At 38.4% G+C, this 16,230-nt stretch overlaps 2 protein-coding genes across 2 annotated transcripts in view; both read right to left on the bottom strand.

Annotated features, from left to right (window-relative positions):
• Positions 1 to 16,230, bottom strand: part of LOC141803941 (apolipoprotein D-like) — a 337,954-nt gene that overhangs the window by 280,778 nt on the left and 40,946 nt on the right. The window lies entirely within an intron of this gene.
• LOC141804880 (vasoactive intestinal polypeptide receptor 2-like) overlaps positions 1 to 16,230 on the bottom strand; it is a 42,505-nt gene that overhangs the window by 7,420 nt on the left and 18,855 nt on the right. The window contains exons 3-8 of the mRNA XM_074689535.1: positions 10,757 to 10,870; positions 7,946 to 8,037; positions 2,676 to 2,773; positions 2,404 to 2,536; positions 1,640 to 1,790; positions 1,469 to 1,529 (exon numbers count right to left, since the gene is read on the bottom strand). Coding sequence (XP_074545636.1) covers positions 1,469 to 1,529; positions 1,640 to 1,790; positions 2,404 to 2,536; positions 2,676 to 2,773; positions 7,946 to 8,037; positions 10,757 to 10,870 — 649 coding nt within the window. The remainder of the gene's footprint in view (positions 1 to 1,468; positions 1,530 to 1,639; positions 1,791 to 2,403; positions 2,537 to 2,675; positions 2,774 to 7,945; positions 8,038 to 10,756; positions 10,871 to 16,230) is intronic.

The raw sequence follows: 16,230 nt of genomic DNA, 5'->3' as shown, positions 1-16,230 counted from the left end.
TAATGATGGTCCTTTGGGGATAAAAAGCAATGGACCATAGAAAACTTTTACTTCCAGACAGTTTTTTTGAGACAGATCCAGTATAATGTAGGTTACTGTGGAACTGGCGGGTAGGAACGGGATATTTGGGCTTCATAACAGAGGTTTTTTCAGGTATCTAGATGAGGCTCAAAAAGTCCAGTGGTGACTTGAATTGTTCTGTTTTCTTACCAAAGGCCTGCTGCTTTGGTTGTTCTCCCAGTGGACGTGCCTTGAGTACTGGACGTGTCTTTGTCCTTTGGAAAAACCATAACCATTACATTCTTCTGATCAAAGGGGGGCAGGCCTAAGCTCTTCAGCAAAGACTTCTCATTTCAGCTGCTTTGTTTGAGATCTCTTTCTTACTTTAATTAACCAAAGTCTGTGACAAACCACCTGAGGGTTAGAGACCATAGAGTAGGTGTAACCTTTCACCCAATGACACTTTGTAGAGAACTGTGTTCACTTCTTTTATCCACGCAGTAAAACAGAAAATGAATGTCAGGATGGTACTACACGGGCATATGACATTGGCCAGTTGAAAAAAAAGTGGATTTATAAATTTTCTCTTCTTTGCGTATTCATTTGATTAGTCATGCACTACAATTTTGTAATGTCCTAGAATTCAGATTCTTTATTTGGGGACCTTAAGCAGATATGAGATTAAAATGCAATTAATTCAATTAATTAATTACAAATCCTGTAATTAATTAGATTATTTTTTTTATCACCTGACAGCTCCAGTTCCAACAGTTGAATGTTTTCTTCATTATTTGTTGAACACCTGAAGCACCCCCCTTGAGACAAGACTGGGTGCTCAGGGGCCTTCAGGTAATTTAAGCTTGAGACACCTGCTCTAAGCTCTGAGCTAATTATCCTGCAGAAATATTAAAAAGCACACTCCTTAAGAGCTTAATTCATATTTGAATGCAGTCTAAAGGTCAAGAAGGAGTCTTGTGGTGAAAGCTTTACCGTGGAGCTGTTATTGCAGCCTGTTCCTATTGATCTTCTGCTGTTGAACAATCTTTAAAGTAAACTCTGCTGTAATATGAGCACTTAAAAGAAGCCAATTTGAATCAAAGCGAGAGGTTCATAATGACGACAACTCAATGCAGATCCCTCGAGCTGAATTACCAATACCACGACCATTGACCTCAGAGATAATTGTCTTATCGTCTCAGAAACTGAGCCACACATTTATCCTCCTCCTGAATCTAACCTGTGAAATTTAATATGTGGGTTCCATGCTGTTCCTGATGCAGATTGAATATCAGTGATTGCACCTATTGTCTGAGACAGAAGAAAATAATATTCAGAGATTTGACCTTTGGATGATTATGAAAATTCGAGATAAGCTTTGGAATAATGATAAATATACATGACACCAAAGCTTGTAGGTGTTTGTTATACAGATGTGTGGTTTTTGTTATGATTGGTTGTTTGCACTCACCCCGTGTCCTCCAGATAAATCCTCATCATCACCCACGCGAAGACGAACACAGTGGGGATTCCTGCAGAGCACCAGGAAGAAACTCATCACCACATTTATTTTATTCATAAATCTTTGTTTTACTTCTGCTGTTTTAAATTGAATAAAAACCATTTTCTCCTCACAGCTTACCCCAGCCGATGAACATGTAGACCACAAAGCGTCTGTTCTCAGAGAAGATGACGACGAGCAGAGTGTGGAGGTACAGACCCTCCACCAGCAGCCAGAAGAAGTTAGCCATGATGAAGTACTGGAAAAACACTAGGCTGGCTTTACATCCAACCTGCAAGGAATAAAAACACAAAAGTAAACATTTAAGAAAAAGGACTTACAGTAATAAGTCACAAAACCGTCAGGAAGCAAAACCACGGATGTGAAATTTATCCTTTAAGTTCATTTTCCGGTATCTCTTCAGAGCTGCTTCATTCTCCACGGTTGGTCGGACTCTCAAATCCACAGAGACTTAATCACAGGTTGTACTTTCAGCTTCTCTAAAAGACCAATTATTGAGTTTTCTGGAGGTTTAAAGATGTTAATGCATCAATAAGAGAGTATAAGGTCAAAAGGTCTCGGGTTTTGAATATGAATGAAGAAAGGATACTTTACCATGGGAGCATCAAATAAAGACCCATTTTTTTTATAAGTCTATACATTTTTATTTGAGTTATTTTTGAATCTGAACCCCAATCCAAGCATTAGACACTATCCTCCCTTCTTACTGGTTTTTATTTTCAGAATTAAACTGTTCGAGGGACATTTTAACTCCTTCGATCTCATTCTCCGTCTGTGACAGCTGCACTCTTCACACATGAGCGTGTCCCTCCCTGCTCCTTCACTCCTCTTCCCCCCCGAGGACTCCACCCGGCTCAGTGAGGACAGCGGGGTGATGACCTCACCAGAGACGGCTGGTTGGAGCACTGCGAGCTCTGGTTGAAGAGGATGGCGTCTTTCACCAGCACCGCCACGGCTCTCAGGATGAAGGAGACAAAGAGGTTGAGGTGGATGTAGTTCCTGGTGCAGTGGAGCCTCCTGAGTGCAGGTTACACAGGTTACACGTGGTAAACTTAGTCGTGAGATAAGTTAGATGATGACACAACACACGTTTGAAATCTTATTTGTTGGTCTTAAAAGTGGTTTGCTGTAGCTTCTGAAATAATTTTCCTCTTACCTGAACAGACAGAGGATGGCGCTCCCTGTGGTCAGAGCGATCAACGACAGACTGTGCCCCAAAGTGTAAAGTGTCTGCACAACCATGTAGAAGACCAGCTGCCAGACAGAAACACAGAAGCAGGATAATTGTGTTATTTTCATTATTACAAAACTTTAAACTAAAGGAAGTTATCTCACACTTAAAGCCTTGAACTTTCAGATTAGTGCCCAGTCGTTGAGCAGCCACAGGTTATATTTCTGCTGAACTCTGGTCGGTAAAGGGCAACCAGAGAGTGTAATGCAATAGAACATAATGCAACATAACTCAATGCAACAAAAAAAAATGCAACAAGCAACAAAACATAAAGTAATGAAAACAAATTGCATCAAAGTAAGGCAATAAGACAGAAGATGTTACCCAATGTGACGCAACACAGTGTAATGTAAAGTAATGTGTAGAAACACATTGCAACTTAAAGCATTACAAAGTAGCACAATACAACGTAACACATTGCAAGATTACGCAATGCAATATAACCAAATGCAACAAAACACAACACAGTGTTAAATAATGCGACCCAAAATGTTGCAATGTAACCATTAACAATATGACACAATGCCACAAAGGTTAACACAACCCAGGCAATGTAATGCATCGTAATGTATCACAGAGCCTTGGCTGAGGACCTCAGGTTACAACTGGGCACATATGGACTGAGGGGATCAGGGGCAAGTCCAAAGCGTGCTTTAATAATCAACAATAAATCATTTTCAAATGTCTGGCATTTAAAAACCGTTTGTCCTACTTGGAAAAAGTGGTGTTCTTGTCAGATTTTCAAATTTTAGACGGTCCCTGAATGTATCATACCTGATGTCAGCAACATGCTTTAAACCGGGGGAAAGCGAGAGTGATTTTGGGGGGACTGCCGTCCACATCTCGTTTATTCACACCTCATTTTTGAAAATCTGCAGAAAATAAACTGTTTGCTCTAGCTGTAAAACACAGATAATTCTACAGTTTTTACTGCATCAAACAAGCTCTGAATGATCCATATATGTCCTGTATTTAAATCTAAAGAATTATTTGAAAATTTACTTCCATCTTCCTGGTGTCATGTTTCAGCTTGGGGCTGCTCTGCACCAATGAGCAACAGTTTGTGTGTTCAGAGCATGTAAAACTGAAAATACTTTACTTTTCTTTGATTCAAGACCTGAATTAAGTGTTTTGAACATAGTTCCTTACAGTTTTTAGCCTTTAGCCCTGGTTCTCCTGACCTCATAGAAGTATAGAAGTTCATATTGCAGTAAAAATTGAGTCCACATCGAGTAAAAATGTGACAGAAGCAAAAACCGTCCTAAAAAATCAAATCAGCTTATCGTCGGTGCAGGACTGTGTAGATTTTGTAAAGATAGAACCATAACACTTTTTTCATGTGTTCCTTATGCCTCAGGGTACCTAAAATGTGTTGTATATAGTCCCACCGTATTTTGTTGGGGGACCAGGCGCACTAGCGCTGCGCGGAAGGACACATGACCAGTTAGTTAGGTCCGGATAAATGTTTATATTCCCGAAGACTTAATGCACTTAAAAAATATTTTATGTAGCGTACTCTTAAACTGTGGTATTACTTTTTGATTTTAGTTCTTGTAGGCAGAGAAAATAGCCTTTGAATTTGGTACGGTCTGTCCCTGTTAGCGCCTATTTCCTCGTCACCATTGATTACAGTCTGTGTCTTACTGAGGGAGAAGAGACAACTTTCTACTGCATCTAATGTCCTTAGTGGTCACATAGAGCTCATACAACCCCACTTCAAAAAAACTGAACTATCCCTTTAATGCATCTTAGGTGGCAGGGCAATTAAGAGCACAGAAAAGACGGAGTGCCACATGTGTGTTCATTTCATTTCTATGAAAAGTTCAAGAAAATCAATTCAGCCACAGCAGCCGAAGAGGAGCAGACTGGAGTGAGGAAAATACTTAGTCTAAAGACCAGGACCAAATGAAAACTGGCTACCAGACAGACACAGATATGTCATAAACAGTAATAAACAAAATATTCTACACTCACTTCAGATCATTTATAAAAGCACTGTGGATACAAAGTAAAACAGATTCATCTGATACAACGGCAGAAAGATGAAAACTGATTTATTTTGTTGTGATTTGTCTCACAAACAATTCATGTTTGTCTCTTCCTCCCGTTCTTCACCACAGTACATCTGTCCTGCCCTCTCTGTGACCCTGCGTCCTGCTCCCAGTGTGTGTATGTGAAAAACCTTGTAACGTGTCAGCAGCAATTAACCAGGTCACTCCTTTCATGTAGGACAGATCAGCTGATTCAAAAACAAAACACAGAGGGAGAGGATTCATTTTACTTTAACCAGGGAAACAACAGTGGGCAGAATCAGACCACGAAGCAGTGTTAAACTTCTGGTAAAAGTAGATGTCATTTCACACAGTGATTCATGGCAGGATACCTGTACAAAATATAATCTGAGACAGGGGAAAATATATCTGAAAAGCCTCTAAATTAACGACCAAAAGAGCAAACTTCAACCCAAAATGCAACAAATAACTAAAACACTAGTTTGGTTCAGTGCTTTCTGTCTACTTCTTAAAAGCAGCAAATCAAAGCTAGAGAAAATACAGACCTTTCTTTGAATATGCTGTTTTTGAATTTCTGGTTCAATAATTTATTTTTCAAAGGACAGAACATCTAACCCACGACTGTCTTTTTAGTCCGAAGAAAGCAAGCTGTGAATTTTCTCCAAATGGTTTCTCTTTTGTTCTCGTGTCCAGCCTGTGTGAGCACAAATTACATTTAAAATGATTTTTTAAGTCGCTCCTTTTCACACAGCTCCTAAAGTAACCAAATAAACATTTCCTTTTGTGTTTCAACAGACATGAAGTGCTGTTTGGGTGCTCTGAGGAAAATGTGTCCAAATTACATATGTGCAGAAGACTGAGAGACGAGACGTGGAAGAGAAAAGCAGAGATAAAGAGGCAGAAAACGAAGAACGAGAATTGAGGAGAAAGAGGGGAGAGATAATTGAACAAGCACAATGGGTGATTCAGAGTTAGAGCGGTCATGACCCGAACTCAACCAAGGTGGAAGCAGCAATTATCACAGTCAAGGTCAGACCAGGCTACAAATTTAGTTTTCCACAACTTCCAACCAACAGAGGGAAAGAAGGATCACAACGCAGCAGAAAGAAGTGAGAGAATAATATCAAAATATCAAGTATTGTGATTTTTTGTTTGACAGAATCAAAATCGGGATTCTTTGTCCAAAAAATTGTTTTTCAAATTCTAAGTCTTCTTTTCAGTCTTTGTTTATAAAGTGGATTAGAAAAAAGTGACCACTTTTCTCCAGCAGAGGGCAAAATGTTTCTCTCTGACTCACTTGATGTGCATTTTATGGAAAAATATGGCTCCTGATACAGTCTGCAGACATTATATCATCATTTAACTTTTTCACATGACGTCGTGTTAAAAAAGCAAACTAAAAATCGCCAAATTGTAAATATTGAAGAATCATCATTTGAATTGAAACGGCACCCCAAAAATCGTAATAGAATCAGATCTTGAGAATAGCATATCATACCAGCCGTATTGCTTAGCCCACCTTGCCCAGGAAAGGATCTGGCTCCTCTCCGGCTATCAGCCCAGTTTCCAAACTTGGTCCGTACTGGAACTTGAACTGCCAACCCTCTGGTTTCTAGTTCAATCTCCAGGGACTAGAGTGAACTAAAGGTGAGGAGATGAAACTGGGGTGGGCTACAGTGTGGCAACCTGTCAGGCAATTCAGACTCCCTCTTTGATTGGCCAAACTAGTATCTTTAAAATTAATGACTTCCGAAGGATTTCCCCACCTGAAAGCGTGTGCAGGAATCAGTTTGTCAGATTCAAACCAGATTTTTATTTCAACAAGGCTGTAAACATTCTTGTTTTCATAGTAAGATTTCCCTATTTTGAATAGGGGTTGTATATGGTTTTTGGTGTGCTTCTGCAGCTAGCCTCTAGTGGACATTATATGAACTGCAATTTAAGCACTTCCACAAGTTCTAATATTAACCCTTTAATTCTCACTTTCTAAATGCAAGGGAAATGAACTCTGATTTAAACCCTTAAATGTTCAATCTAACAAAAAATAAAAAAACAAGACTTACATTACCTCCTCCAAGGAGGTTATTTTTTTGGGGAGAGTTTGTCTGTGAACAACACAACTCAAAAACTAACGAACGGATCTTGATGAAATTTTCAGGAAATGTTCGAAATGGGATAAGGAAGCAGTGATTAAATTTTGGAGGTGATCCGAATCACTGTCTGGATCCAGGACTTTTTTAAAGGATTCTTTATCATTGTGAGATAGGGCCGTTTTCACCACATGTGTATATAACTCCACCAATAATGGTTGGATTGCTTTGCAAAATGTAAAAGTAGGACTAAAGTGTTGACAATCACAATATGCTTGGTGGAGGTCTGCGCTCTCTGAGTGCTTTTCTAGTTTGTTATATTTTTGGAGTATTAAGATCAGATACCAAAAAAAAAAAAAAAAAAGGCAAGCTTTCAAAAATCTTTTAAATGCTCTATCCAATGATTTAATAGCAACTCAAAGCATTGAGACCAGGGGTTATAGCTTGATATGTACTGATAGAAATAATAAACTTTATTTATAACTGACTTTTCAAAACAGAGTTAGAATGTGTTTAATACGAAAGAAAAGGCAAGGAAGACAATGGCTGAGACGTAAAACAGCAAAAGATCCATAAAATGATGGAAACGAGGCTGATTAAAAAAATGTTTTGACCACCAGAGATTCAAAGAAATGTAAAATTAGATAAATGTAGAAAATAAAAAATATCAGAAGCATTGAAACAACAAAAGGTCAAAGGTCAAAACACTTCAAAATTCATTCCATTAGTTCACCATAATGGGGATTAAGTCACTTTTGGATCCAGCCTTAAGTGGCCACCCAGGGAACTGCAGTTTGTTTAGCCCTGGAGGTTGCGTCCTTGTTTACAGTAAAAAGGCAACTGAGTTGACTGACATCAGCACTTAACAAACAATAGCATAAACACAAGTGATATTTGATGGTGTTTACAAGCTTTGTTATCTGCACCCAAGTGTTTCTCACATATAAACATGTTCCCCACTGACGCAAAGATTCACTTCAGCATCAATAAACATCAGACCCTACATGTTTTGGATTTTGTCCGACTGGCAGCCTGTGTCAGACTGCAGCTAGTTTTCCTGCTGTAGAATAAGAAAACATCAGTGTCTAAGTACCTTATCTTGGCTGGTGTCTGAGCCACACACACTGGAGATGTTTGGGAAAACTTCCGACCATCCCATCGAAGAGCAGTTCCTGCTAATGTTACCTGTGAGAGAAGAGATGATGAATAATTATTAGCACGCTTCATTTCTGCACCAACAGGAAACTGCAGACTCCACTATCTCATGTCATATTATAGCAGTCTACTTGTGAAAGTGATATTCAGTCAGACACTCTGAGCTCCAGGGGGATGTTTCCTGGTTGTTCTTATTCCAAGTTCACTGCAGTGCACTGGAAGTTCATCTCGTTTGGAAATTCCCAGAATGCATTGTAAAAAGCACGAAGAATTACTGGCTCAGTGGCTGGAAGTAACGTCAGCACACTTCTGCCTGAGCACACTCTCAACAAGCCGTCCTCTCAGTGTCACAGTGGGGTAAACACAGCTAAAGCTGGGAGGACTTTGATTTAACATTCAGAGTTAACGAGAGCAGATAATAATGAAACTCTGAAGTGATGTCTGAGGAATTCTTCTTCTTTCCATAATGATGTTAAAAGCCTTTCAAAGTTACAGAACACATTAATCTGTTTAAAGCCACTCGCGAACTGTTAAAGAACTAGTATACGATGACAATAACAAGATCACACAGGGTGCACTTCCCAGGATGGGTATGAGCGCTCATTATTTGAGAGGTGTTGCACCGTAGACAGGAATGCTCTCTGACAGACTAACAGCAGGATCAGTTAGCGAGGTCCATGTCAGACTGGAAACACAAGCTTAACATTAGTTCAATAATTACATCGTCTGAGATTAACTGATTCCTTCACTCAAGGAGAGCTGAGTGGAAAGTAAGGGTAAGTCAAAATAAAGAGCAAAGGTGGAGCTGGATGAGCCAGATTAAAGAAGACAACTTGACACAGCACAATACATGACGTAGGTGGTACATGTTTAAATATTATAAGATCTAGGTGCTACAAATAAGAAAAAGGGCCCCTGAGTTTATTGTTTTTATTGGTCAGAATTATGATTTTAAACTCAGGATTCTAAGAGATAAAAAAAACACAGAAAATCAAAGTCATCAGTTTAAATTCTGACAAAAAAGGAAAAGACTAAAAAATTGGTGAAAAGTCAAAAAAGTGAGAAGTTTGAGAATAAAGTCAAAATATTTAGAGGTAAGGAAAAAAAAATCAGAAAAGTCAGAAATCTGGAAAAAGTTAGTAAAGTTTAAAGTCTGGAAAAAGTTAGAAAAAGTAAGAAAAAAAAGACTGAAAAAGTCAGAAGTCTGGAAAATGTTTTAGTAAAGTTAAAAGCCTGGAAAAAAATTAGAAGAGGTAAAAAAAAAACTGAAAAATGTCAGAAAAGTTGGAAGTCTGGAAAAAGTTAGAAGAGTTATAAGTCTTTGAAAAGCGGAAAGTTAGAAATCTGAAACAAGTGCAAAGAAAAGGTAGGAAGTCTAGAAGAAAAAAAAAGAAAGAAGTCTAGAAAAATATTGAAAAGTTAAAAGTCTGGGAAAAGGTAAAAAAGTAAGAATTCTGAAAAGTAAGAAAGTTAGAAATCTGAAAACTTAATAAATAAATGAAAATAAATAAATGGAAAAGTTAAAAGTCTCGGGGAAAGTTAGAAAGGTAAGAATTCTTTAACAAAGTAAGAAAGTTAGGAATCTGACACAAGTAAATTGTTAAAAAAAAGTGGGAGGTGTGAAAAAAGTTTAAAAAAAGTAAGAAGTCTGGAAAAAGACAGAAAAGTATGAATTCTTTGAAAAAGTTAGAAATCTGAAATACGGAAAAAAAAAGTTGGAAGTCTGAAAAAGTTACAAAAGTAAGAAGTCTGGAAAAAAGTTTTTTGAAAAAAGGAAAAAAAATTAAAGGTCTTAGAAAGAGTTAAAAGAGATAGATGTCTAGGCAAAAGTAAGAAAAAAAACAATCAGAAATTTCAATTTTCTTCGAAAAAGTAAAAAAAAGTTTTTAAAAAAACTAATAAGTATTAGAGAAAAAGTCAGAAAAATCCAAGCCACAATTATTACTTTTTATTTCTTAAAACTTTTCAAGTTTTTGTATTTCTACCTAATCAGCAAAAAGAACATGCTTACACTCACTCTGAGCTGGATACACTAAAAAAAAGAGTTCTAGAGTAATAGAGGGATTAACTACTGATGTATTTCCTCTGCTAACAGCTTGATTTCAAAATCCAGTTCACAAAGCACCTCACACTGATGACACTTATAAGTGTTGTTGCTCGTTGCGGTTTGTTCTTGTTTAGCGACCACCTGTGATAAACTTTTAACATTGGCAAAAGTTCCCAGACTATTCAGACTAAACGTTGTTTAAAAAAGTAGGAAGAGATGGAAGTGACTTGATGATAAAGAAATTTCAGTGTGACATTATTTGATCAAAACCAAACCCCTGCAGCCCTCAGGATGCTGCTGATGGAACATGTTCCTCTTACATAACGAGTCTTTAGTATTTCTGTAAAATGATGTAACTGTAGGGGGTTTAGATCTGTCCCAAATCTGTTCGGCCTTCAATGTAAATCACAGCATGGCTCTGAGTGGAAATCCAAACCGCCATCTGGTCACTGACTGGAAAAGTCTGAAGGATCAGCGGGGAGTTCACATATTCAGACAGGCAGCAGTGACCATGAGGGGGGTAGGAGGTAAAACCAGGACAGACAGCCCCGTGGGTTAAGATTCAGTAAAGCAGTTTCATTTAAGTCAGAAAAGAAAAGAAGATCTCACTCTTCTATTTGTGTAAATTCAAAGTTGGTTAAAGTACAAAAGCTTGATTCACAGGTCTGAGTTCCACTGGTGGTGAATGAGGGAGTAACTCACCATTTCTGCCAAACACGGTCTTCAGGACTCGTGGACAGGGGATGGTGATGGTGTCTCCAATCTCAGCTCGCTCCCAGCATGAAATGTTGTCCCACTCTCCTTTACATCCCAGCTCTGTGCAAACGAAAGAGAAAAAAAAAAAAAAAAAAAAAAAAAAAAAAACGTGAAAACACTCTCCCTGTATTAATTTTTCTCTCTCATCTTTCTCTCCATTTCTTTCATTTTAATCTTTCTCTCCTTTATCTCTGGTGCTTTCATCACTGTTTTATTTTTTCTACTCCCCCTCTTTCATGTTCTCCTCTGACTCCCATTTTCTCTCTCTTTTAGGTCTCCCTACTTTTGATGTTTTTTCTCTCTCTTTTCTACCTCTTTCTCTTTTTTTCTCTGTCTCTTCCTTATTCTCTCCCTCTTTTAGTTTCTATCATATCCCCTGCTCTTTTGTCTCTCTTTCTCTCCTCCTCTCATTCCACTCCTTTTTCTCTCCTCTTCTCTCTTTGTCTCTTTCTTTTTCTTCTTTTTTCTCTATGCTTTCACTCCTTTCTCTTTTCTCTTTTCTGTCTTCCTCTTCTTCTTCTTCTCTTTGCTCCTTACTCTTCTCTTCTTCTCTACCTCCTTCTCTCTCTTTTTCTTTGCCTTTTTCTCTCTCCATTTTTCTCACCCCCTGTATTTTCTTACTCCTCTTTTTCTCTTTCCCTGTCTAAATTTTTTCTCTCCCTCCTTTTTCTCTCTTGCTCACTTTCTCTGATCTTTTTTTGTCTCCCTCTCCCTTTTTTCTCTCTACCGCTCTTTCTTATCTCTCTCGCTTTCTGCCTTTCTTTTTCTATTTCACCCTCATCTCTCTTATGTTTCTGTCTTACTTTAAATTTGCTCTTGCCTTTTTCTCTCCCTCGTCTACAAAGTTCCCATTGTTTGTTGCAGCACAGCGCCACCTGTGGACCGTCTTTAATACCATTAACAGTCACTTCTAGAATAATTGTTACTGATATTTAAAATATTTTTTCATTATTCATCTCATTTCACTCATTCCACTCTATTTTCTGTCTTTACTTTGTTTCCGTGTCTGTCTGTCGTTCTGTATTAGACCCCTGTAACCACCTCTTCAAGCTGCTGAGCTGGAAACGCTTTTATAGACGGGGCATGTCATAAATTTAACATTGAAAAACATCTCTCTGAATCCTGCTTACTGACACAACAAAGCAGCCAAACCTGGCTCAATGAACAGGATCAGAATCGTGACTGCCTCACTGCCCCGAGACTGAGTTAAACAGACATTTGTGGAGGATTTGGACTATATCAGGGAGATTTAATGAATGAAAACTCTCAACCACCCTCCAGACACAAAAACACACAATGAGCCTCAGAAATAGCTCCCCCAGCTCTAAGCATGAATACTTTTGGGGGATGAAGTCACCGAGGCTTCAGAGCGAACAGATGAACAGAGACAGGGTGTTTGGTAAAACGTAGCAGACATCTCCACATCCAGCCGCCGGAGCAGCAGACCATGAAAAGAGAGAAGAAACTGCTATAAAAAGAAACCTATCAGTGTCAAAAGGAAGTATACAAGGCAGAAGAGATGATAGTCAGTACCAACCAGCAGGATTTCTTCATCTTATAATATTTTAGCTCCATTTTTATCTCCAATCGAGTGTCGATTTTATAGAATTCATAACTTCAGATTCCTCTTTTTGATGCATTTTATCACTTTTGTAAATCTGTTTGCCTTTTGCTGGATGATTTAGAAAAGAAAGAAAGCAGAAGCAAGAGGGAGAGAAAGAGTCTCAAAGGGAAACACTGAAAGGACAGGGGTGAAAAAGACTGAGAGCAGATGTCTTTGGGGTAAAAATGTGTCTGTCAGCGCATAAAGACGACTCCATCTCCCCGCTGAGTGAACCATCCTTTCTCTCTTTGCTTTCAAAGAAACACAGCAGCTCACATCTGTGAGGGAATCCTCTTTGTCTGCTGCTGATGCTCTTTTTCTATGTAATTCACCAACGACAGACGGCCGGCTGAGCACTTCCATTCACTGCTTTGACATCAGACTGAGTGTTATCAGACAGAAGTGGATAACAGGCAAAGACTCGCTTGGCTTATTTTATTCTCATTCATCAGGGGAGAAAATACACCAAACACCAACGTCTAAAAATTCTGGAAAGGTTAACACGACATAAAAATTTGTTTTTAACCTCTTATAACTAATAAAAATGAAACTTTTAAGAAAAAAGAGGACTTGAATACAAGGTAGCCAAATAATATCTTCAAATCAGCACAACAATCAGACATGAGAAACATTTCTACGAGGTGTATTATTTTTTTAAGTTTGACGACAGCCCATCTGGAATGACTGGAGAGATGGATTTTTTGACCTATACTGCAGCCAGCCACCAGGAGGAGCAGTTTTTGTGGTGACCTCACTTCGAGCTGAGCAAGAAGACGTCCAATTTCTTTTTTTTACACGTTTATACCCATACCTGTGCCCGTGCTCATATTACTGTCTGCATCTGTATCCACATTAATACCCCTATTCCTATCATTAGCGATTAACTATACAGACAACCTATTGGAGTGTGAACTCACATACTCAATGCCACTTACACAAACACATAGACGTATCCGTCCATGTAACCGTATCTGTACAAGTGTAACGAGGTCTGTGCAGTCAACTGACAGCAACACTGATTTGTCTACAGGCGCATGGAATGATATGTTTTTCTCCCGATTTGATTTTTATATATTTTTTTGGGTCTGACTGGATTAAGATGGTGATTCTTTGATACACATAATTTTTGCGATTTTTAGTTAGTTTTTTTTTTTTTTCACCAGACCATGTGAAAAAAACAGACCATATCAAGAGCCACATTTTCCCCCAAAATGCACATCATGTGAGTAAAAGAAAAAAAAATTTCCCTCTGCTGGGGAAAAGTGGAAACTTCTTTCTAACCCAGCTTATAAACAAAGACTGAAATAAAGGATTCAAATTTTGAAAAAAAAAACAAAACAAAACAAAACAATGTTTTTTCAAAGAATCTTGATTTAAAGATCCCTAACTGGTATCCTTACCTGTATATGTTCCTTTGTCTATATCTGTACACACACATATCTGTGTCATTAGCTATGTGTACCCATTAATGGTAAGAAGAGAAAAAAATCGACGTATTTGGATTTTTTGTTAGACAATATCAACGTGATTCTTTGTCAAAAACTCATTGCTTTATAAAGTTTAAATTCATTTCAGTCTTTGTTTTTGAACTGGATTAGAAAAAAGTTACCACTTTTCTCCAGCAGAGGGCGAAATGTTTCCCTCTGACTCTGGTGATGTGCATTTTATGGGAAAATATGGCTGCTGATATACTCTGTAGATGTTATCATCATCATTTTACTTTTTTACATGGTCTGGTGTTAAAAAAGCAAACTAAAAATCGCAAAAATCGTAGATATTGAAGAATCGCAATTTAAAGTGAACCAGCACCCTAAAAATCGTAATCAAATCAAACCGTGAGGATGGCATCATCCCAGCCCCAGTATCTATATCGCTTTCCATTAGTTGTATGGACCACGTTACATCATAGATGTAACAATAAATGCTACTTATTGGAGTGTGGGCTCACATGCTTAATGTCACCCCTGTATAATGCTAGGTATGAGTTCTTACCCATATATAGTGTCCTTCCCTCATTCATGCTGGGCTGTTAAACCTCAAAGCTGTTGATTTCTCTCATTATGTCATGTTTTGTTTAAGTAAAGTTGAGACAATGGACTTCATTTTGAAGGTCACTGGATGTTTTAAAGTTGCTTCAGTGCCAACTTCCTGTTTGTCGCTGAAAGTTGTCAGCGACAGTGTGAGGTTTTGGTTTGATTGCTGATGTAAATATGAACCGTCTTGTTTGGAAATTTTAACAAACAGGAGCTACAGCCAGCACAAAAGCACGAGAGCCTCTTTTTACCAATCAAATGGATGAATCAATCCTGAAAGAAAACTGCTTTTCCCAGCAGATTTTTCCCTGCGGACGATTTGAGCCACGTTATTATTTTGCTCTACTTCATGTCATTGAGCTTTAATTACCACAGCAGGGGGGGGGGGGACTCAGCATCCAGCTCACATGGCTGCAGAGCAAAGTCAGCCTCGTTTACACTGCAGCTAACTCAACAGGGCTTTTAGGCTTCATTCCCGTCAGAGACAAGAAAAAAAATTAGAATTTATTTGTTTATTAAGCACATTTCACCTCACTTCACACCACCTGCTGGGAGGCTAATGTGGAGAGTTAGAGTATGTACGTGACTTTACTTCAGAAGTGGAAATGCTGATAAAACACTGGAGAAAAGTTTCCACAAACTTTCCCAATTTAAACTCAGGATAATTGGATTTTATGTGAACTAAACTGATCCATTAAGACAACGGAGAGACAGCTGCCTCTGCTCTGCAGTTAAAGCCACAGCATCAAACTCTATTAAACATTAAGGGGTGTGTTTTTTTAGTCTGTATCCTGTCCCTCTGGTGCAAACATAGCAGCTTTACATGTTTTACCACACAGAAAAAACAACTTTTTTTCTCACTCTGGTGTTTTATAAAACACTTACAGTGGGGAAAATAAGTAACTTTGTCAACTTTTTTCTCATTACATTTATTTCCAAAGCCGCAATTCGAACAAAATTTCTACCAGATATTGGTATTAACTCAAATAATCCAAGGAAATGCACCATACCACCTGAAATCTGTTGGTAATTACTACTTGAACTTCCAATTAGTGCAAACCAACATCAACTGGGCTAGAGCAAATTGATGGTCCTAGCACGATTTCTGACCAGGGAGTCAGAAGAGTACTCAACGAGCCAAGGACCACCCTGAAAGTGCCCCAGAAAGACTTGGAGGCAGCAGGTACAATTGTTACAGAGAAAACAATAGGCAATGCACTCCACTGCCATGGCCTCTATGGACGCTCAGCCCGCAAGACTCCATTCCTTAAGAAAAGGCATGTTGAAGCTGGTTTAAAGTTTGCTAAACAGCATCTTGACAAGCCTGTAGAATACTGGGAGAATGTTGTCTGGTCAGATGAGACCAAAACTGAACTTTTGGGCTGTCATACTACAGACCATGTTTGGAGGAGAAATGGCACTGCACATCAGCCAAAAAACACTACACCAACAGTGAAGTTTGGAGGTGGAAGCATCATGGCATGGGATTGTTTCTCATCTCATGGTGTTGGCAAACTTCATATAAATGACGGAGCAATGAATGGAGCAATGTATGGGGAAATTCTTGATATGAATCTGCTGCCATCCACCAGGATGATGGAGATGAGACGTGGCTGGACCTTCCAGCAGTGTTTTCGTACTTAATTCCACATAATCAGTATTTATGGACTTGAACATTGTGATTTCTTTTCATGTGTGGATTATTTGAGTTAATACCAATGATTGGTAGAAATTTGGTTTGAATCGCATCTTTGGAAATAAATGTGATGAGAAAAAAGTTGACG

Source organism: Halichoeres trimaculatus, unplaced genomic scaffold (genome assembly GCF_033239565.1).
Source record: "Halichoeres trimaculatus isolate MK-OKI-2021-1 unplaced genomic scaffold, fHalTri1.1 fHalTri1_scaffold_15, whole genome shotgun sequence".
Taxonomy (NCBI): Eukaryota; Metazoa; Chordata; class Actinopteri; order Labriformes; family Labridae; genus Halichoeres; species Halichoeres trimaculatus.
Note: the sequence above shows the minus strand (reverse complement) of the source record. Positions and strands in the feature narration are given on the sequence as shown.